This window comes from Emydura macquarii, unplaced genomic scaffold (genome assembly GCF_026122565.2).
Source record: "Emydura macquarii macquarii isolate MOO-44397 ecotype Brisbane River unplaced genomic scaffold, CSIRO-AGI_Emac_v2 contig_2768, whole genome shotgun sequence".
Lineage (NCBI taxonomy): Eukaryota > Metazoa > Chordata > Testudines > Chelidae > Emydura > Emydura macquarii.
The window spans coordinates 24,122,698-24,147,209 of record NW_027132905.1 but is presented as its reverse complement, the minus strand read 5'-3'; the positions used below and the strand labels follow the sequence as shown (position 1 = coordinate 24,147,209).

The window sequence follows — 24,512 nt, the reverse complement described above, 5'->3', positions numbered from 1 at the left end:
CTCATGGACCCCCTGTAATCTTTGGCACACCCCCAAGGGGGTCCCGACCCCAGGCTGGGAACCATTGCTTTAGCAGGAACATCACCCTTTTCCTTTAGTCTGCTGTTGAGCTTCAAACAACACAAACACAAATTACAGACATTTCAACTCATTAGCTGTGGTCTCAGGTAACATTTATCTTCTCTCAGAACTCTCTCAGCTCTGTTCCTAATTACCCTAGCACTGGGCTGATGAATGTTTTAAATATAGCACCAACTTACATTAAGATGCTTTCATCCACAGGATCCCGAAAGCTTTAAGGAATATTTATGGACTCAGGTTCTGTCTATAGTGACATCAGCAATGATACTAGAGATACAGCTGTGTTTGAAAAGACAGCTGTTACCCACCAGTCCCCAGGAATCTTGTTTGACAGCATGATTGTTGATATTTGGAGTACACAGGGATTTCTTTTTGTAAACACTGCTAGCCCAAACTGCGATATAGACTTACCCCTCTGAGACAGTCCATCCAATGATCTCTTATTGTGAATTTTTACCATGATAGCGTAGCCACATGCTGTGCTACCACTGTTGGACTGCATTTGACAGATATATCAGAAGCAGTTACAAGACATGGTGTGTATCTCACAATACCTGAGAGGCAGGTAAGCACCATATTATTACAGCCTTTTCTGGATGAGTAAACTCACTCAGATCAAGGGCTTGTCTACTGATAAAGGCAGTATCATTTTAACTATACTAGCTTAGTTAAAGTGGTACATACCCCTCCTCCCCAGTGTGACCACGGTTATACCGGTATAAATGTACTTATACCATTATGGTTCATTTCCTTAAAGGAATGGGAAAAAGTTATATCAGTGTAAAGTACTTTGATACTGATATAAGTGCATCTGCACTAGGAATTATATCAGTATAAAACACACACATCTTACAATTATATTGGTACAAAATTTCTGTGTAGAACAGGCCTAAGTGAATTGGCCAGGCTCTCACGGAAAATAAGAAGCAGAGCCTTGAATGGAATCTTGAGCTCTGAATATGTGGGCTTTTGCTAGTCACTTAATTTATGTAGTAGCTGACCATGTTCAATGTATTTTTGTCTTAATTCCCTTTCAGTAATTTGTTGTCTAATCCCTTTAATTGTAACTGCCACCTGGCATGGCTGGGGAAATGGCTGAGGAAAAGGAGAATAGTCAGTGGAAATCCACGTTGTCAGAAACCGTCTTTCTTAAAGGAGATTCCAATTCAAGATGTGGCCATACAGGACTTCACCTGTGACGGTAAGCGAACTGGATTGGATTTGGTATTTCACTAGCCGACTGGTATCTCTGCAGTGGTTTCCCTACCTAATCAGTACCACAATATCATGATGAAAATAGTTGAATTAAATGTAGTCATGAGGAAGAGAACGAATGGTGTATAATCAAATGTAATTGTTCTGTATCATTAGGGAATTGTTTTTCATTGGTGATGACACCTTTGTACCGCTCCATGTTCTGGGCTGCCTCCCTCCAAGCCTAGATAAGTAGGAGTTCTTCCTTGTACAATCAGCTGAGACTGGTTTTTCTGGAATCCTTCAGGGCACATCTTTTTCCACTCTGGAATCCTAATGTACTCAGCTCCTTGCTGGGCAGGTTGATGAACAAAACAGTCTTTCTTGAGGATGATGCCAATGCAGTTATTGACTTTTCCTTTCGTTCCCTTAATGTCTGAGAGCAGTGGAAATGGGGCTTGCTTGGAGATCCAACTAGAATTTGGGACTGTGAAGTTTCAACAGTAGTATAATGTGAATAGAGGGATATCAGAGATTTAGAAATCAAACAGAAAGGTTCGATGAAGATGCCAACCTCTGTGGCATTCAGGGGCAAACCCTGACCTTCATCCTCTGCCAGGGAGGGCCACAGATGTTTATGCTGCTGTTATTGTTTATATAATTGTAACAGCTAGGATAGGAGCCTTGGATATGAAACAGGACCGCATCGTATTAGGTGCTGTACAAACACAGAACAAAAAGACAGTCCATGCTCCAAGGGACTTTGCAGAAATGCTTCAGTTGTGCTCTATATAGGGACAGGATCTGTGGAGATTTGTGCTCCCTGTGCATCTCAGCCAAATTCTGCGAAGGCTGCCTCTACCTCCCCATGAAACAAGATTTGGGGACAGTAGAGCAGGGTGAGAGTGGAGTAACTTAATGCACATTCATCTCCTTTGGGTTCAGTGGGACTACTTAGGTGAATAAAGTTGCTCTTGTTCCGAAGCATATGCAGAATCAGCAAATAATTTAATACAAGACACATGAGTAAATTTAGTAAACAGGTGAGCAGGGAAGACTGTGACTTACAATGAAAGATCATGAGGCTATTTAATTAAGTTACATGCATATCTTGATGCACGGTTTGTTCCACAATGGTGGGTTTTTTTTCCCATTCCCCTTTCTTCTTTTTCTCTCCATCATTCTTAATGCAAACCATCACTTTTCAGACACACATACTCATCAGTAAAAGTTCCTAGGATTGCTTTGCAGCACTCTAGCAGGGCTTCCAGTCTTGTTTAAACCCGAAGCTCAAGCATACCCCTGGCAGACCTGCAAAGGAAGGAAAATCATCTCTGCCTCAATTAGTCTTTGTATCAGTCTTAAAGAAATGAAAATGTCTAATGGAAACATGGTCATATGGTTTAAGTTTACTATTTCAATGTTCAGTACGTTCAGTATGCTTGCATTCATAAACATTTATATACTTCTTATCATGATCATCTAGTGTATGTTTCACTAAATGCTTCCTTCCATACCCATCTTGATACTACAGTTTGCATTTTTCTAATGTTTTGTGAAGCGTGTTGTTTTTGGGGAAAATCCATGCTTTAATGTTCTTAACTTCAAAGACTTGGTTTCTTCCATGCAAACCCTGTTGTTCTTCAATGATGAGATTTAATCTGTTGTTTATGGAAGTTTGAATCCACTTTAGGAGTATTAGATATTTTTATGCATGCACAGATGGATTGCCAACAATTCTGAGTGTGTGGCTTGGTTTGTTTTTTGCCTCATTATCCTTGTCAACAATGAGGCTTTTCAATTAAAGTGATAAATGAAGTGTCATGCCAACATTAAAAGTCGACACTTAACATTGAATGATTAACATCATGAGGAAATAAAGCTAGGTAGTGGGTTTTCTTTTTAAAAAAAAGAAAGAGGCCTTGTAAAACATAAAGTAGGTCATGATTGTCTTATGTCAAAGTAAGATTAATGCTAATGGTCTGGTAAAGTATTCCATTTCAGATAACATGGAGGGGAGGGGATTGTTGGGGGAGAGGGATTATTTAGTGGATGAAGATTTGTAGAATTTAAAAAAGCTAGATACATTTTGGATAAAACTTTCTTTTGTTTTCGCTTTAAAACAATTGCCACCATTTTCAGGACGGTTTTGCATCCCGATACCAATGATTCAGTAAGGGTGTTGGGGAGATACTAAGTATTAGGGGCCAATTGGCAACCCAGCTGTTGTAGACGTATATGGATGTCCTTGTTTTGTACTAGAGGGGAGCAGTTATCTTTGAAGCAAGCCCTCCTGGTCTCCCTCGTTGATTTCCTTCCTAAATATCAGGGTCCTCCTGTGTTCTCTTTCTCTCTCTTCAGGTAATGATGAAAGCAGCTGTCTGCTCTCTCCTCGTTGTCCTGATCAATGTACTTGTGTGGACTCAGTGGTACGGTGCAGTAACAAAGGGCTGCACATCCTGCCCAAAGGCATCCCCAAGGATGTGACTGAGCTGTAAGTTACATGTTATGTTCTTCTTTTCATAAGAAGAGGGGGGTAGGTACTGTGACAGTTGAGGTCCATGGGAGTTTGCCATTGACTTTAGTGAATGAATCTTTGTACTTTGATACTTTCCTTATCTTTTTGATTGTTGTGGCCTTTTTCTTATGTCCGACTAGGCTGTAACTGCTTATGTTATTCTGCCCAGAGACGAGGTCATTTTAACTTGTATGCAAGCCATGTATTTGTTTCTATTCATTCCATATGTGGGGAACAAATGAATAAATCAATACTGAATAATATGTAGTGCATTTTCAGCAGCTTGAGTTCACACTGGACAGTTTGAAAGCTCTATGGAAAATATATTCCCTACATACACGTCTATGGGCTAATTATCCCACTACATGACTTTGTTCAAAAGAAACAGCAGGGAAAACAAACAGTGGATTATTTTCTTTTCTCATGAAATGTCTAAAATAACAGAGGTAATTAGATTAAATTGTAAAGTGAATGTGCATGAGCTGAGGGTGCCTTTCTAGGCTTGTTCATTTGCTATGAATTTACATTAGTTTTTTTTATTCTTTCCATGGAATTAAAACAATACTAGAGACACTGAATATCTTGAAGGTTGGTAGTAGGAATATAGAGCTTTTCACCTCTAGCTCACATATTGAAATCTAGCCCAGATGAATGGTTATTGGCAGTTGTTACCAGCTGATGATTGTTTATATATGAAAGTAATTAGTTACTGTATAGTGACAGTATATGAAGTTAGTTGGTGGGCTTGGTCCATTTCCTACTGAACAGGCAATATGTCTGATTGATGCTAATTAGCACTACCATTGGTGGACACAAGGGAGACAAGGAAAGTAACAGGCACTACAGTTTCACAGTTAGGGTTAGCCCCTCCTGTTCAGTGGACGGAATTTTGCACTGCTGCTGCACATGCTGCACTTCTTGTGTGGACTTTGTTCTCAAACATTCTGTGGCACCTTCCTTGGGTGTCCTTTAAGGAGGATTAAGCAAGAGCAAACTATGGCCACTTTACTTCTGAAAGTGAGCATCCTGCCAAGGGTTGAATGCACTTTAAATTATGCACATTAACTTCCCACGCTTACTTGGTTAATCTTAACTTTTCTGAGTGTTCCAGTGTAGAAAAATCCATAGGGAGGATCTGTGGTGTGTTTTTTTGTGTAAAATATAGTTCATGGGTGTTCTGCATAGATACACACATTACTGGGAAAACCAGTTAGTATCTAAAATACTTAACATCATTTTCTAGTTATTAAAGGAAATTCATGCTGAATGAAGTACAATTCTGCTCTGAAAAGTGACTCTTATTGGAGAAGTGAAAGATTACATGTTTAACGTCTTTCAGTAACTTCTGGTCAAATTTGCTCAGTTCATGCAGTAAATAATAGGATTTCATCTGAAAGTCCAGTTTATTCTTATCCTTCTAATGTGTCATCACCAACAGTAAAGCTGCTTCTTCTGCTCTTGTCATGCTGGAGCCCCAGTAGTGTCCTCAGGCATGATTTGTAGACAATGGGCAGTTACAGGTATCCCTTCAGTTCCATATAACTGTGCAACACTGATAGCTTTTTGTGGTCAGGATTGTCATAATCAGTGCAATAATGTTTTATATGCTCTACACCAGTGACATGAGTTAACTTCATTCCTATTGTGACAGCAATAGCACAAATTCCTGCAGTTTGCTATATCCTTCAGCTGTTCTTTCCAAATTAAGGTAGCAATCTGTGGTACTATGACTACAGCTGCATGGAACTGAGCAGTTTCAGTTCATAGGAATTCATGGAAGTATGCCCTTCGGTCTAATCTACTTGAATTTGCAATTCTCTAGTTTAGCTTTGGGTTTTGAATAAAAAAACTTAGCAATGGAACTAACTCCAAACCACACCTCGTTTTGCACGGTTTCAACACTGAGTTTTGCATGTTTTGAAAGTAAAATCCTGAATCAGTCTCAACTGATTTTGCCACCTTGCTTATTCTTTCAGCCAATCTGAAACTGGTTGCCTAGACTTTGATGGTATATATTCAACACTTCACAGGATACACGCTGAGTCCTTGAAGATGAACTATACTGCTAGTGAGCTATTATTTTTTGGCAAGTGCTGCAAATTATTTATTTAGTTTGTCAGTAAAAACAAAGCCAGGCAAATTTCCTTCGACATCAAAAGTTTTGTGATCTTTTTTGTTTCAAAGCATGACAGGTCTGAAAAGAAAAGAATATGATCCAGCTCACAAGCTTCCTCTTTGCTTCCAGGTCAAGGTGTTGGTTACATTCTAGAAAACCTTGTATCATCTAGGGCCTGGTTATCTGTGCAAATTCCAAAAGTTGTAGGAGATTTAAAGGCTTTTTTAAAACTGTATTTCGGGGTAAAACCTACCTGAAGGTTTTCATTTTCTAGTAGCAATAATAGATTCCTCTGAGGCACCCCATATCCCTGCCCATATTGAACACAGCTAAAGTCTAACTTTTTTTAAACTGCTAAAGTTTTGACTTTCATAACTTAGACATTTCCAAAGTGTCTGTTTCTCTAATAGTATCAACAACCGCTCTAAACCACCACATATTTACCTGCTCTGGCAGAAACAGAAGCACCCCAGCGGGTTTATTAGGACTATGAAACAAACATCTTCTAGTCTCTATTTCTGTAGCAAGATGGTAGATTTGGAAGAAAGAAATGAAACCCAGGAGACTCTCCAGCAGATTTCAGTAACTTGCAGGAAAACAAGATTTTAGTGTTAACCCTTGAAGGTGATGTTTTTACCACTCACCAAAGCATTGCTATGTGATATAAGGATGTATCAGGGCCATTCGTCAGTCTGTGTTCAACACATCACAGGATACACCAGAGTCCTTGAAGATGCTCTATACTCCTAGTGAGCAATTATTTTTTGGCAAAGTGCTGCAAATTATTTAAGTAACCACTTGCTATGACAGGTTCAATACCTAATCCTCAGACTGCATGGCTTCTGAGTAGTTGCTCCATGTATACAAAAGATCCACAATGGTCTTCTTGAGAAGGGAATCCTTGACCTTCCCAGCTACAGTAGTAGTGGAACCTCTCCATGGCTACTATTGCAACCCAGCATATGCCAGCACTCCCTACTATTTCAGCAGGTGTTGACCTCCCACAAGGGAGAAATGACCAGTTCATCAGCTCACTTCCAGCTTCTCCCCCAGCCTGCCTCCATTCTTGAGCAAACTACACACTGGTTTGCAATGAGCCCTGGAAAGCAATGGCTCCCTCATGCTTCATGTCTACATCTTGCCCTTCCCACTATGCGTTAGAATTGTAGCTGTGTCACTGTGGACTGAGCCCTTGGTGATGGCTGGGGCAAGGATTTAGAGTTAATTGCCCTGATGGTTCATGGCTCTTTCTCAGGGAAGGGTCGATGTGATGTTCAGGTGCACTTTCAAGTAATGAAGGGGAGTATTTTAGTGGAATTTTAATGAATACTGTGGAGTCTTGCATTTATATGCTTCCATTTTCAATGTTAGAATGGCAACCTCTATAATAAGCCATCAGCTGAAATGCTTTTTATTAAAATGTGATGTATTTTATACATCACATTTTAATAAAAAACACTGCCATACCGCTTACCAAGCCAGTAAATTAGTGTTGCATATAAAACTCCAAAATACCTCTAGAGCAGGAAATTTCTAACTGCAACAGGTACTAAATAACAAAGTGCTGAAATGAATATACGCCTTACAAGGGGACAGAGAATTTCATTCCACAGTGGGTAGAATTTCATCATATCCTTGTTCAGCAGAAAAGCCTAAGTAGAGCATCAGCCCTTGTGTTATTTCTCTGGTGGCAGGCTGGAAACTAGTATCTCTGCCTCTCCAATTTTCCTCTTGAGTTTCCTTTCTGGATTGACTATAAAGACTCAAGCATGTTATACATAGAAATTGTGTTGATGCCAACTTTAAGGAAGGTCAACTTGCATCAAGTCCCCCCAGTGAAGCAATTACTCTTAATTTTATTGCTTTTATCCTTTTAACATATGAAATACATACTAGAAAGTCTACTTTGTAATTTGTAAGTTAATTGAAGTCTCATAAAACCAGGGGTTAAGAGAACTGTCCAGAGCTAGGCATAGTGCAGACAGGGGCTGTACAAGCTTTCCACATACTGCTTTGCTGACGCACTTCAATCCTGCTATTCCAACCCTATGTGTCTCTAAACATAGAGATTGCCAGTCATATTAAGTCCCAATAAATGTCTTGGTGGGTTCTGTGATGTGTAGAAACCTAGAATTGTATAGGAAGGGTCAAATCTGCAGAAATTCCCATGAGGGATAAGCAACACCACAAGTATTATCAACTCCAAGTTTTGACAAGTGATTGACTAGGGAAGGAGTGAAGGATTGCTTTCAAAAGGGCAGTGGAATATTATGGAACCACAGATTGTGTCTAGGGCTGTACAGCACACAGCTATGGGAGGAGGTGCAAGATGAAAGACAATCCTTGGAGCCCGTTATTCCCTTGACATTTGGAACCATGCTGCCATAGGATGCCTACCTGTAGTTGGTCCCAAGCATTCCTTGGAAGAAGGGTCTTCATGTTGCAGTGAAAGGTTCTGTACAAGATAATTCTGGCAAGGTCCGGTGTATCCTGCAGTGTAAATCTCCTGGGCTTTTAAGAAGGAAGATATCAGAGACAATTGCCATTCCCCAGTCCCACCACACCTCTGAAAAACCTAGCCCCATGTACAAGCTTTCCACAGGTTTCATAGGAAGGAAGGAGGAAGAGGATGCCTTCCAGGGTGTCTTACTGCCCTTCCTTATGTTACTGGTATTGTTGGCCAGTACATACATGGGTTTCCTTTGCTCTGTGAATAGCTCTGAACGGAAGACTTGTCCTTTGAATTTACTCAGGTTTCCAGTCCTGCTCTCAGGAGTAAAAGAGTAGCATACTGATCCAGTATTCAGCCTAACTTCCCTCCAAATCATTGCCTTTAGAAAAACTTTTGGTTTTTTTTTTCTGTCTGAAGCAACTTTCCCAAGCATGCTTTTAATACGTTACCCCAGTACTTGAGTTTTATTTCTTTTTTAAAAAGGAACAGTAATCTCTAATAAAGGCCTGGCTGTATCTAATAAAGGCCTGACAGTATCCAGCTGCTGTTATTAGGTCTATGGGAAATAGCAAGGTTTTGCATTGGGGAGAAAACATTGGCATTACTTATGTTGTTATAATGAGCATAGTCTGGTTTTAGATTAAATATACATCAATCATGTTATCTCTGGATTCATAATACTATGGTGACATGAAGCACTTGGATAGAACAGTGAAGAGGGTGGTATGAAAACCTAGTTGTACATCAACTTTTTTTTAGTGACTTTTTTTATTTGTATTGCTATGCATATACACAGAATTTTTATTTTTATTGCATTCCTGTCTCACACTGTCTCTTCCTTTCTTCACAATCTCCCATGCTCTTCTTTGGCAACTTCAGCTTCCATGTTGATGAACCATCCAATCCCTTAGCTGTACATTTCCCCACCCTCACCTCTCCTCTCGTTCAACTCTCTCACTCACTAAAAGGGCCATTAATTTGACTTGATCTTTACCAAGCACTGTTCTCTCTGACCTCTCCATTGCTGAGTTCTCCCTCTCTGATTATCACCTAGTCTCTTTCAGCATTGCCCATTAGCCCTTCTATTGCATGCCCGGTCACTCAGCCTCTCCATGACTCATACTCAGACTGACAAGGATCAGTGAGATCAAAGGCATCGAGATACTGTGAGCGTTGTCTTGCCTCATCAAATATTACCTATCCTTTAGGCAGCTGGGATACAAGTTGGAAATGTAACTGATCCTAATAAATGGCAGAAGCTAGCCCATCATTATAATACTCCAATAGGAAACACTACTGTTTGCATTCTAACTCCTGTTGGAGGAAAGGCACAAATACATAATTTTGCTAAGAACCTTTTGAAGTATCTTCATGTAAGAAATTGCACTGGATAATTCAGATTTCCAGGGAGTGATCCCTTGCATCCTGCTCAGGCTTTCCAGTTTGATTTATTTTTAAATAGTGTCCATTCTCTGTCCTGATCAGTCGTATGAACATGACAAGAACAGTGGCATAAAGCTCAAAGAATAAGTCCTGACACAGCTCCATGTGCTGTATTCACACACTCAAACTCACCTTTACTTGGCTGGCTGTGAGCCCTTTTGGAGAGAGTAACTCTTAGGAAACATTTTTCTTCCTCCAGTCCCCACTTTCTTCTTATGCTGTTACCTGTCACCACAAGTTAAAGTAACATTCTCCCACCTGCCTATTGTACATTAATTACCATCATCAAAATTCATGAGCTCTCCATCCTGTTTTGCTCCACTTTAATCAATGAGACTGGAATAACATCCAGTTTGTAATAGTGGCCTAGAGTAAGTAGCAGCACTTTTCAGTATAGTCCTATGCATTCAGCACTAGCATCACTTTTGAGTGCTGTACACTCAACCTGTTGCAATCAAGTAGATACAGCAAATTTAGACTTCAGGGAGTCAGCTGAGATGCAAACAGATTTACTAGCATACTGTGTGCCGTCTCCCAATGCTGCTACATTACTATCTGCATCATTCCTGCTAATCTGTGATAACCCTGAAAGTGGAATATTTGATAGAAATATCTGTTTGTGCCTGAACTTTCCTGGCAATCAGTACTATTTTGTGCACTAACAGTTAACATGTAATTGAGTGAATTTTCTTTTTTAATAATAAAAACAGAGAACCTATTTAGCTGAAAGTTTAGGCAGATTTGGCCTTGGGACTTTCAGTCTGGAAAGATTTTCCAGTCTGCTTAAATGGAAAGCTCTTTCAGTTGCGAAGAGCGTGAATTTTTCTATAAAAGGGTGTTTTTAGCTATAGCCAAAATAGATAATTTAAATCTGTATTTCAGATCTGACAATTTAAAAAAAGGAAATAGATCAACAGTTATCAAATGGTGTTTTGAGTGGATATAAAGGTGTAACAGGCTTCAGAAAACTGATTTCAGCACTAATAGAGTATACTAGAGAAAATTAGCTTTGGAGCCCTCATTACTGTCTTTTAAACAAAGCCATATTTTCTACATGTCATTTTTAAATAGCAATTTTAGTAAAGATGATTCCAACATAAAACCCTGCTTAAACTTCAGAGAGTTCAGAGTCCAAGTCTAAACCTAGATCTTTCTGAATCCAAATTTTTGCAAATGCCCCTGTCTTCTTAGTGAACTGAACTGAAACCCCAGACCTTAAGACTCTTCAAGTCACTGAAATCTGAAATTTTCTGGTATGTTTCATACTTCGCTCCCTTACTCTCTGCCTTGATTTCAAACAATGTTCTGAACATCCCATCAATAATGTTTTGACCCTAACTTAATTTTAAAACTTAGATGTAGCATTGCCAAACAACTCCTAATTTTTACCTTAAGCATTTAAAATAAAAATCCTAAAATTACTGTAGTTTTTCCCATCCTTCCCTTGTGCCTCTTCAGTTACTGTCTGAGAACTGTATTTTCCTTTTGGTTTCCTCTCTTAGCACAGAATGCTCCTGTGGACTTGTCTTTATGGCTGAGCAGGCATTCTATCATACAAAAAATTATAAGTGATTCAAAACATTACATGCCACTTCGGTACCTTGTGATAGTCATATCATCTCAAATCCAAGTGTTCTCCGGTATAAAAATAGACAGGTTAGAAAAAGAGCAGTTGTCGTTTTAAGTGCATCAGTTTTATTTTTTAATGTAAAGTTAGTGCCTCTGAAAGGGCTGGAGTCAATTGCTGGAGTCTGAGCTGCCCTCTCTATTTTCAAAGCAAGCCCAGTGTATTCAGCAGCACTGCCAGGCATGCCCGTGTGCCACAACCGTGAGCGAGATGGGCCACCTGTAGGGGTGAAAGAGGCATTCAATCTTTGATCTTTCTAAATTACCAGAAAGGAGTTGAGCACTTTTTATTGGTAAGTGGTGGGACGTTATGTATGAGAACTTTAATCACCTTTCTCTGAGGCTCTAAAACATATTTGATGGTAACAACTTTGTCACTGCTACCCCACCTAGATTCACAACAGCAACCTCATGGTGAAAGTTTCTATATCGCATTACCAAAATCCTTAGCAATTTCATCTCTTTGATGAAATCTTTCTGACTAGTGTATGTTGTAGTGGTTAGAACACAGGGCTGGAAGTCAAGAGTTTAGGGTTCTCCCTTGAAACTCTCTCCGATTTTCTGTGTGTTTGTGGGCATGTCCTTTCTGTCAGAAAGAAGATTGAAATTTCCCTACATCATTTTTGAGTTCGTTGGCCTTGTAGTTTACACACTGCTGTGGGCCTCAAGTAATCAGGGTTAAATTCCTGATTCTGCTCTAGATTCCCTATATGGCCTGGAGCCAGTCGCTTACTCTCTGTGCCTGTATAGTTTGTGTGTTTCAGGGGAATAAATATCTCTTACAGTATGTTTGCATGGTACCTAGCGCCATAAACCCTAACCTGTTGGCAATGTTCTTTGAGATTACAGGATGAAGTTGCTGTACAAATGCTAAGTATTCCTACCTTTTACAAAATAGCTCCTCACAAAATGAAATTAAATTGGCACCTTCTTAGAGGTCCTAAGGCCCAGATCTTCAAAGGTATTTAGGTGCCTAACTCTATTGAAATCAGGGAGTTAGGAATCCGGGCCTAAATCCCTATTTGAGACATCTGTATGAGGAACTGCGGGCTTGGAAAAACCTTTTCTAGAGGTTTATATCTGATTGCATTTTATTTTTTCTTTGTATCTGAGTAGTGGCAAAGATTAGTTTAGTATTAGATTGATGGATAAAACTTAATAGAAATTTTAAGTGCACAATCTTAAACAGATGAACTTATTGAACCAGATCCATCCAATGGTGTGATGCTGTACTCAATGACATTAAAGCAGGGATGAACTGGATCCAAATATTTAAATATAAAACTACAGCATCTAAAAGCATTATGAATCTAAGATATTATTTTGGCCTTCAATCAGCTTTCCTATACTGTCAGTTAATGTACACGGTGGTTGAAAATTTTAGATGGTTCAGAGAAGAGCTTCAAGAATGATTAAAGGACTAGAAAGCCTACCTTTTAATGATAGACTAAAGGAGCTCAATCTATTTAATTTAACAAAGAGAAGATTAAGGTGTGACTTGATCACAGTCTATAAGAACCTACATGGGAAAACAAATATTTAATAATGGACTTTTCAAACTAACAGAAAGGTATAACATGATCCAATGTCTAGAAGTTGATGCTAGACAAATTCAGAGAGGAAATAGTGTCATTTTTAACAGTGAGTAATTAAGCATTGGAACAATTTACCAACAGTTGTGTTGGATTCTCCATCTCTGACAATTTTTAAATCAATATTGGTTATAAAAGATCCACTCTAGGAATTATTTTGGGGACATTCAGTGGCCTGTTTTATACAGGAGGTCAGATTAGATGATCACAATGATCTTTTCTGGCCTGGGAATCTATTAATCTAATCTATGAATAATATAATCAGCGAGATAAATTTATTTTTTTAGTTCATACCAAAGTTTCTTTGCCTACTAAAGGTCAAGTGAATGAATGTACTTTGTGTTTTGCTTCTTTGGCCAAAAAAGAAATGAGCACAAAATCTCTACATTATTTTGATTTTTCCATAAATGTGGCACTATCCTCTGTCATAATCATCAAGTTTGTTCCTATGGTGCTTTTTCAAATGCAGAAATTCAAATCAACATGAGTCCCATTATATCATTAGATGTCCATAGCCATGCATGATAATGGTATAATCAGTAATTTTTCAGGGTAAAATCATTAGGAAACTGTTGTGTTCTATTCACAAAATGTTCCTTTGGTATAAATATTATCATCACTTTCTGCCAATACCCTAAGATAACTGGAAAATTGTTGAGAATATTGTAAATGAATATGCTCTGAAAGAAGATATGCTGTAGCAGTCCAGCTCCAGAGGCCCAAATGGTTGTCTCTGTCTCGGTCAGAATACTGAAGAATTAGAGTACAACATGCACCTTTCAGTGTTCAATAGCTGAACACCCACCGGATATTAAGAAAAAAGGGGGGGTAAGACCTTGCCAAAAAGACCTGTTTAAATTGATGTCCATTTCATATCGAAATAAATTGGAAAATGCCCCAAAAATGTATTTCTGAAGGTTTCACCACTGTATTGCAAGAATTGTGGCTACTGTCCTAAATAAGGATTCCTGAGTAGCCTTCAATGTTTATCATGTGAGTTACTTATTTGGACCAAATACTAGGTCCTTCACTTAGCCCAGAGTCCATGGGCTTGGTGCATGGGAACTATCTGAGTGTCAAGAAAGAGGAATCTTTTCCCATAGGTGACAGTTCCCCAGTTTTTCAATGTCAGAGCTGAAATAACACACACAGCTGTCACACCCTGTTCCATTTGGGGCAAATGACTGATGGATCATATAGTTATATATTTACTTGCCCTGGCCCACATTAAACTCTCTTTCAATGAAGAAGGCACACTTCTGGAGCTGGAATCCACTATGTGCATGGGATGAGCACCACCACCACCAGGTTCGCAACAGCTCACTGCCTTCATGGGCCTCTGCACCCATAGAAGTGTGGGCAGCATTTGCCCCTCTCTGAAATTGTAGCTTATTTACTGCTCACTCCTTTTTGAGAGTTAATCTGTGCATGGAAGAATTGATCAATTCAAAAGTTTTTCATTTTGGAATGGATTTTGCCTTTGGATAAAAATTGAAGAAGTCTTGGTCTTTTTTCTCCAACCTAACTCTAGCAGGAGTTGGTTCATTTCTCCCATCTGCTCTAAATGTAAATCTATCTTTATAGGATTCCTGTTCACATGGGGGGTTCATAAATGCAAGTGAAAGGTCAATTTTCTTTCTATTCATTTGATAGCTGAGGATTTTTTCATTTTATTATTAGGCTCCAGCATCTAATACCTTATGAGAAATTCTTCCCAGGGTTTGTTTAGTTTAGAAGACGGAGCTGAGGCAACAGAAAATGGGGGGAGGGTGTCACATTAAAACAGAAGGGAGAAAATAAAATAAAAGTTGATATGAATAATATATTCTGTAACAAATGACAGTAGCTTTTCTGTCTACTCTGATTTACTTTTAAATAATGCACACAAATAAAACTCAACTTGCAGCAAGAGTCTTTTAGACCAAATAGCTTGCACAAAATCCCTTGGCAATGTAGCAGCCTACATGGAGACAGAACCTATAACATGTTAGTAGCTATAATTATTGTTGTTTGCTGTTATAAATGCAGGCCAAGTAGGTTTGTTGCCAAAGAAAATAAAAGTTGTGTGTGTGGCACAGATCCTGAGATTATTGTTGTGTTATATTTTCACCTTTAGATGCAGTATACTAAGCACTCCACTATGTGTGGGTATACATACTCCCTGGTGATACCTGATAAGCCAAGGACACCACACTGATTACAATAATCTACGTCTATCCACCAAAAAGGGGCCTCACAGGGATGAAATCTTTGCATGGTTTACAGATCCTTCCCCTCCCTTCACATAGTTCTGAGGAAGTTGGATTTCTTCCCCCTGTAGAAAAGGCCACTGGAGTTGCATGGAAAACTGGCAGATGCCTGTGGAGTCACATGGACCAATGTCATGTTAGGTCCTACTTATAGTTCTGTATTGGCCTTTCCCCAGTGGAAATACAGTTCCACTGGAACCTCTCTACCATTGCCTTCTCCTTGCCACAGCTGCCTCCAAAACATAGGGATGAAAGAAGAAAGACCTAGGGCTATATTATTTTTGACCAATTTCTACAGCGCCAAAATGAGGACAGCATGCATATCCCACCCCAACCTGCCCTTTCACAACCTTCCTGCAGCCACAGGACCTTGGGGAACCATCCACGGAGCAAGATGGAGGGTGCCAGAGTGGCAGCAGAGTGTAGAATGTATGATCTAGCTCACTGTTCTTTTTTAATGATGTCTTAGTTTCATGACAGTTTTCCTTACGAATACAAAAAGCATCTAATAATCTGATCCATTCCCCTCGCCGCAGGTCTCCCATTCTGCAGTCCCAGCAATGAGAAGGTGTAGACATATGCTGGGAAGCCATGTTACACTTTCTGGCTGAAAGAGCTTTATGATGTAGAACCATTTTCCTGCTCCACTCCCACAGAAGAGCCGTTTTGGCTTTCAAGGGCCTGATTTGGCATTCTTCATCTCAGTGAGGTTTATTTGAGTAAGGAGTGCAGGAGCAAGACCTCCAGACCTTAAATATGGTTACACAAGGTCCAACAGTAGAGCGAAAGGACTCTCCATAGATCTTGACAGCACATTTAACTAAATGAAATGTACTGTTTCCCATTTGAAGTGAGACTATATACTGTTGACATCTGGTAGTATTTGAAGAACTTTCAAGTCTTTAACCACAGTTCCTAATGTCACTATTTTGTAATGTTTCCATAATTAATCCCTCTTGCATTTTCTTTGCTTTCTAATGCTTTGACCGTAACAGGCTTAGCTTGACCTGATAGTATTAAAAAGGAATGTATTTATAATTGAGAGGCTTTATGAGAAGTGACAAATTGACTTAAAGGAACTAGGTTTTTTTCCACCCAGCTATGTGTGTTCTACTGCGTGTAGTTGTACATCTGTGGGGGGATAAGCACCTAGATAGCACATGATACCATGTACACAAGTGAACTGCATAATTGCACATGCAATTTCTCATGCTTTGCAATGGCGATATTTAACTAGCATTGTTAAATGAAGACATCCCGGCAAAATTCTAGCAATTCTGAGTTTTTTTCAGATCCCAGATTAACCGATTATTTGAGTGCCTCTGGTATGAAGACACTTGTAAAAGCCCTAGAGATATTATAATCTTTATATATTTCATTAAATAATGAAATGTGTTTAAGGAGTAACTGGTTATAACTTTGGAAGAAAGCATTATAGTCCAGCATGTATAATGTGTGTGCATGTAGCTCCTGTGCAATGATTGGGAAATGCACATGAGTGCATTTAGTACTTAATCTTAGTATGAACATGAAGGGAAGAGTCTTCACATCTTAACATGTAGGGATTTCTGCATACATGAATGTTAAGGAAAATTCTCTGGCAAAGATAGAAACCTTCAGGGCTAAAAATTAGTTGTCATCTATTTGGTGTTATATAGATGATATATACTCCCGGCCCTATAAAATTCCTCCTGTGTTAAAGGGGATTACTTGCTTTGCGGAATTAATTTCTCTGAACAACATTAGTTTTGTTTTTGTTTTTTAAGTACACATATTTAAATGGTACTCCAGTGCATACCTAATGTGGAAATGCAGCATATTGTATTAAGTATACCTGCTGAACATGGAAGAGATTTTTTTGGGATACAAATGAGAGTTAAACACTCAACCCTGATTTGTATTTTTGAAAATCTTCCCCTGTATCAGTATATATTGTAAAAATAAATTTAAAAAAAGATGTTTCAGATAGGAGATGCTGCAATTAAACTTTTAGAAAATAATCCAGATGTTTGGGTTAGCCCTGTTGGAACAAGTGAGATTCTGATGTACCAATATCAAGCAATGCAACATGCCAGACAAGGGTTTATTTAAACATTGTCTGTACAAATGTTTGCAGTCAGAGGGCAGAAATTGTTCTAATGGGATCAATTAGTATTTGGAGTTGCTTGTAGAAACTTTAATTAAATATAACCTTATACCAAGGGCACATCATGTGTTATTTTTCTCTCCTTCTATAAGGGTCTTCTATGAAGAGCTAAATGATCTTTCATCTGAGCTGCAGGTCAAGAGTCCTTGCTATACTCACTTCAAATTTTTGAGCAAAACCACCAACAAGCTACCGTGGTGTATTGCACTGGAGACAATTGATTGCAAAGAAAATCAATTCTGGCAGAGTTTTAGTATAGCTTCGAAGCTGTGATGAGTCAAAGATTCCACCCTTAGTTACTACTTTTAAAATTCTAATAAATCCTACATTTCCCAACAAATACAAGTGACGCAGCCTGGCCTGGCAAAAGTTCATGTTACCGTTTATGCCTAATCATCAAAATCTGACTCTTTTCAGATATCTGGAAGGAAACCATTTAACAGCTGTGCCAAAGGAGCTGTCCACCTTCCGACACCTGACACTCATGTAAGAAATGCAGCAAAATTAAATTATTCTTTCCTCCACGTGTTGTGGGTGGAATATGGGGAATTATCGTTTGAAACTCATTTCTGAGTGCCTGTCATGTCAGCAGTTGTTTCCTTTAAGGGTTCATAAAATTGTTATGTACGATGTTACCATAGTTGGGTATGGCAGCTTTACCTGTACAATGCAGGTAGGCTTGAAAGGACTATTAAAATGGCAGACATCAATTTCTTGTAGTTAAAAAATTGCTTGTGATATCAAGGCACTGAAAAAATGAGGGCATCTAACAAAGCCTTTTCTTTTGATATATGAGCAATGGAGTCATTGTAACTGTAGGTTTAAAATAGATCTCAACAATCAAACTCTATTCACCCTAGTACTCTGCAGTAGTTGCATGTATATGTGTATACAAAATACTTACACACTACCTGTGGAGGTGATATCAGTGTGGCAAATTGCAGATTGTTGTGCACCTAAATTCTGCCCAGAAATTTCTTTTACATCTACTGCTTCTACATTGCAGTGTACTGAAAATGTTCCCCACAAGATGTTTGAGAGTCTCATAAAGAAATAATCTGATGTGCCTTGTAGGATCCTTCCATGGTTAATTATAAGAGATGATGACAGTTCATAATGGCTAGCTTTGAAATTGCTAACTTTGTTGCTTGAGTCTTATTTCACATTTAAAAATGACTTGTTTTTAAAGTTATTTGTATAAATGATGTATCTGCTGTATGTATTTCTTTAGCGACTTGAGCAACAACAGCATCGGCATATTGGCCAATTACACCTTCGTCAACATGACTCAGCTATCAACACTGTAAGTAATCAGAAGTTCTGGCATCAGTTTTAATTGCTGTTCAGCACAAAATCAGTTGCATTAAATAATGAGTATCTCTCTTGTTATTTAAGCTGATGGCTTTCCATGCTGCTTTTTACATGAATTAGTAGCAAAATAACCAAAGAAAATATAACACTGCAAGTGCATTTTCGAATTCTCCTAGGATCCTGAGCTACAACAGACTCCGGTGTATTCCAGCCCATGCATTTAATGGACTCAAGTCTCTTCGAGTGCTGTAAGTAATACTTGTTCAATGTGTCAGCGTTGCAGCTTATTAGGATGCTGTCGATGACAGCAGGATTTTTAATAAGCAGATGGCTTTCACTTGATTCAGTACACCATAAATATTTTTACACAATTAGCTTTCAATGTACTTGTACTTTTATGCAACACATCCTGTACCACAGGTGAATGTTAAGCTTTTTCATATGCAAAGAGTAATCATATACTTTCAGTATAAATGCCCTTGCTCTAATATTATGGGGACAAGAATGAACAAGACAGTCTCCATGGGACAGCATACAGTGTATTTGTCTGCTGGAACACAAAATAGTAACTGCTTGTGCAGAATGGAGGAGAACATCTATCCATTTATTCCCCCTGGCCTATAGGAATTCATAGAAATCTAGAGCATCATTTTCTAGAAGATGCCTCAGAACCTATAGAAAGTATCTGTCTTTTAAATCCTAAAGGTTTTTTATGAAGCTTGAACTTCTGTAGAATCCTACTGAGTTTCATAGGACAGTTCCTGTAAAAGATGGCATAATACAGTGGTTCTTCCTATACTACTGCATCCCTTTCAGGAGTCTGATTTGTCTTGTGTACCTCAAGTTTCACCCTACTTAAAAACTACTTGCATACGAAATCAGACATAAAAATACAAAAGTGTCACAGCACACTATTACTATTGAAGAATTGCTTACATTTTGTCTGTATTAAATTTTATTTTGTACTGACTTTGCTAGTGCTTTTTATGTAGCTTGTTGTAAAACCAGGCAAATATCTAGATGAGTTGGAAGACCTCTGAATATCACCAGGGGTACATGTACGCCTGGTTGAGAACTAGTGGTGTAGTTCACAGAAACCAGTATGAACAGAGACAATTATACCAGCTAGATGTATGGCTTTGTAATGTTCTGACATGGAATAGCCAAATTCAGATGTGACTTCTCCCTGTCAGGCTGAGAGATAAGTGCCTGCAAAGGTGATTCTCTGCCTCTAGGAGGGTGGGTTTAGGTATCTATTTTCACTATTCCTAAGGATGGGCAGGTTGGCAAGCTGTGTGACAGTGCAGATTTGGAGGTAGCTATCCACCTGTGCTGGTTTCCCAGGATGGGTCAGCTCATGAGAATCTTCTTAGTGATATGGTGCATTAAAAGCCTACTCTGAATAGGATCAGAAGCATGGGATGAGCTGAGTTTGGGGGGCATATTGAATGCAGAAAGCAAGTGAAACCCTTTAAATTAAGATCCCATACTTCTAGTCTGCACGATGTTCTGCTCACCTGGTACTCAATGGAAATAAAGAATCAGAGTGGAAACATTCAAATGGCAGGAAAAAGACTGCAACAAGCTGGTTGTGTACTTTACTTTCATACTGTAATTCATACCTATGACTGTGAATTGTTGTGACAAATGAGAACCTCTCAGATCTGTTTAAATCAGAGGGAATTGAGGCTCCACCATGTGATGATGATACAGTGAGATTTGATTGTGCAAAACAATTCATAACTTTTCTTCTTGACACCTCAGCTTTAGTGTTCCACCTCCTTGCCACAGCATGCAATAAAAACATTAAATATTTTTAAGGACATTTTCTTTCAATCATACCTCTCAAGAGCTGTGCCTCATTTAAAGGGATATCCCTCATTTGAAATTTACCACCGCCACCTACAAACCTACATTTATGTCTCTTTTTATTATTGTAAATTACTGAGTAGACATGTATAAGAATGAAAGTGACATTATATAATGGTGGGGGGCACTCAAACTATTTCATATAGACCACATAATACACAATCACAGACCACCTCCTGTCCCATCTGTGATTGTTTAACATATCAGTTGACCAAAGCTATCACTTACACGGAGAAGTAATATTTGTAGCTACTTGTAATGCGCTTTAATAGTTGGGGAAAGGGTTGCGTGAGCACCATGGGATCAGGAGTATGATGTGGATATGGGCAGCATGGATGCAAATAAATGACTTAAATCCAGCAAATGACCAGCAAGGAAAATATTGGGAAGGAGAGTTGCAATTGATGTGGATTTTCTGGGGATCATCTCTCCACATATCACCAGTGATCTACATGCGCCAGTTTGGAAATCTGTTTTAGAAAACATTTATGCTAAGAGATGAAACTTCAGGTCACATTGAGCTGCTTGTATTACCATTTTTCTTATATCCCTCAATTTGGAGAAGGTTCTACACTCTGAAAAACAGACTTTTAGTAACAGCAATTGTGTACTTCTAGGCTCAGCCTTAGACATTCTGACTGCAGTTCTTCTTTCTATAAAGAACGTTGTGAATAGCATGAAACTAGAACTGAAAAAGAGCCTAGCAGAAGAAGCAGAAAATGTGTAATCAAGATTCTCATCAGTATTTGTGTCCTTCATGTCAGAAAATGTACTTGCTTGTATACTTTGAGGTGGAATGCACCTGATTTGCAGTTCAGCTCAGCGCAAGGTAGATGTCACTTCAAAAATTCCATGGCTTTTGATTTCTTATCTCTCTCTTGCTTGCTGTTAGTAGTCACATGTGGCTTGTTTCTGAAATTTCAAATTTTTTTCCAGTAGCACAGTTGTGAATCAATGTTTTATCCACCCAGAAATGTTGGGATAAACAAACTCAATGAAGTATTTCTTCAAATGCAAGAGTGTTTATCGTGCTAGTAGATGCATACAGCTTCTTAGCAGTCAATCCCCCAGTGGTGCTTAGTGAGCAAAGTGTTAATGTATTTCCAAAGTATCCTCTTTTTAAAAGTCCATAGGCATTTTTAAATAGGGAAGTTCTTGTCTATAAACCTCCAACAGGTTATAACCTTGGCCTTTAGGCTAGCACCTCTTTTTCTAGTGGTGCTTTCTCCAATATTAAGGTGGAGAAGACCCTGTATTATTTAGTGCCCTAGACCCTTCCATTCCCAGCATACCCTACTAAAAGGAAAGTCATTGGGAGCCTCACCCTCTGCACTCTTTTTTGTGGGGAAAGACAGCTCTGCCCCTTGTCCCGAATCTCTTGTGGTAAAGGGACACTTTCTAGTGCCTTCTTTATTTTTCATGAAAGCAAAAGTAGGTAGGACAATGGGGGAAAAAGGGAACTTCACTCCATGCTTCTGCCCTCCCCAGATAAAACTAAACAAAAATCTTTTTTCTCTTACGGCTCCTGCCTTGGACTCTTAACAGTTAGGCGGAATGAGTCTTGTTTCTTGAAATCATGATTTTTTTCCCTCCTAAAGCGCTGTTTACTTTCCCACTGACCTCTTGCTCTGCCTTGCTCTCCGAAGTTGGATCCCCTTGAAGATGAGGTTCCCTCAGAATATTTTGGTCTAAAACTCTTTGGTTTATAATATGGAGGGGGATATATTAAGGGAACATCAAGAGAGGTTGACATTCTTTAATATCTTTGACTTTTCTTAATTGTTTTACAAATGTTATGCTACTAATACAGTGTTATGTGACATGCTCACCTATTAACATCTGAGAGAGCAGACTGTCACTCTGGTTGTCTATATAGTACTTTGGAATTGCCCATTTAAAGTTATAACCATTGTTAAGGTTTTGGGGCTTTACAAGAGAATATTTTTCATTTTTGTTAAATAAATTCTGGTATATCAATGGAGAGGCATGATGCGGAGATTAGTGGTTGCAAAAGTCACACTGCTTCCTTGTCTGTGTAGCAGAAACTTTCAAGTACTTTGAAAGAAATGAATCTTCATATTCTTTCTTCTAAGGCTATTTGGAGCCATGGCTTTGGTTATAAAGAGAGAGATCCATTTGTAAAGTTTGGTTTTGGGCTCAGATTTCAAACACTTTGTGGTCTGACTGATTGTTACAGTGCAGGTCAACTGCATTTGTATTTCCCCTCCAGGGTTCATCAAAGGCATGCACTCTAGGCTCCTGGCTCCTCAGCCATAACCTCTGTTGGGTGGAGACCTGTGTGTGTCTCCCTCCTGATCAGAGATTTTTCCAGGCTGCACAGTTTCCTGCAACACTCTGATATCCTCAGTAAATCAGACTGCCTAAACAGGCCAGTGCCTACGCTTCGCTTTCTTCCCAATGGCTAATGAACAGTGTGATTGCCTGCAGTTACCACATAAGTTCAGCCTTTACTTTATAGAGTTTGGGCTTTGAACTTCAGACTCCAGGAACAGATCATCAGCAGATAAAGGTCCACTCTTTAGGGCGTAGCTTCAAAAGGCTGAGTTTTTGCATAATCAGGGAGTGGGGGAAAATTTGCATTCACCTCCCCCTAGATATTTCCCTGCAAATCCACTTCACATGTGTTGTCACAAAAGACGATTCTTGTCTGCATAGTTCCAGGAAAGTTGCCTTTCGCATACGAAAGTTTTGCAGCCACTGGTCATGATCCCACAGCTGCATAACGATGCAGTCCCACCAGTCTGTGTTTCTTTCCCTGCACCAGAACCAGTGCTCCATGGACTGCAGATGATTCGTTACAGCCTGCAGCAATCGGGATTGTTCTACTCAACAGCTTGTAGCAGGGCAGCCTTGGTGGCATCACTGTTGTCTGTGCTTCGGCTTCTTGCTCTACTTCAAAAATACTCGATGATAAGCCGCGATGTATTTGTAATGCTCACAATAATAGTGCAGAGTTGAGCTGTCTCCATGTCTCTGCAGCAATGGCGAGCACAGGGAGTAAAAAAATGGCATGAAAATACGTTTCCTGTTTGTTTGCGGGGGGAAGAAGGGAAGGGGAAGCAGCGTGCATCATGGGACGATGATACTCGTCCCAACAGCCACCGCGGCTAGTTGCACTGTGGGATAGCTATCCACACTGCACTGCTTTGAAATTCGAATTAAGAGTGGTCAGTGTAAATGCAGAAGACCTGTGCAAACAGCGTAGTGCATACACGCTGCTGCGACTTCTAAAAAATCGGCTGCTGAAAGTCAACTTAAAATAAATCGACTTCATTCAGCAGTGTAGACATGGCCTGAGAGTTATTTATGTCCACACCTCCCATCAGAAATAAGAGTATTTGGGATGGAGCTAACTGTACTGTACACCCCACTGAATACTTACCTCACAGAGCTATTTGGCAAACAATGACTGACCGCTGTCTGGAGGGATTTGCTACTGCAGACTAAAATCCTGCAGTGGGACTTTGTAGGAGTAAGATTTATGAATGGAAAATCTTCCCATAGCTCTGACCTTTCTATTAGGCTGGAATTCAAATGAATGCAGTGTTCAAGAAGGGTGCCAGACTGAGAGCCTTGGCGACTGAGGACCTTTCTTACTCCACCAAACAGGTACATCATGGGCACCCACAGCATGATCTTCTCTACACAGCCTTTTCAATGTGCTAAATTCTGACCCGGTGAGAAGAATAGTTAAATCTCTGTATCCATTCAATGCTTTGCCTCTCTGCTGAGACTTCAGTGAATGTGCCCATTGTCTGGGAGACATTTGTCCACTGGTCACTGGATTGAGGCCTTCAGCTTTTTTCATAGGCCTCTTAACAGTCCAGTCTGGCTGTGACTAGAGCTAAGCAAATAATTGATTTTTCAGTTTGGTGGCCAAAATGGGAAATTCAG

General features: G+C 39.3%; 1 protein-coding gene across 2 annotated transcripts in view; it reads left to right on the top strand.

Moving 5' to 3' along the window:
* The window catches only part of SLIT3 (slit guidance ligand 3), a 676,405-nt gene that overhangs the window by 542,280 nt on the left and 109,613 nt on the right, over positions 1–24,512 (top strand). For both annotated transcript variants that reach the window (XM_067566650.1, XM_067566651.1), the window contains exons 19-23: positions 1,119–1,282; positions 3,637–3,769; positions 17,835–17,903; positions 18,649–18,720; positions 18,905–18,976. In XM_067566650.1, coding sequence (XP_067422751.1) covers positions 1,119–1,282; positions 3,637–3,769; positions 17,835–17,903; positions 18,649–18,720; positions 18,905–18,976 — 510 coding nt within the window. The remainder of the gene's footprint in view (positions 1–1,118; positions 1,283–3,636; positions 3,770–17,834; positions 17,904–18,648; positions 18,721–18,904; positions 18,977–24,512) is intronic.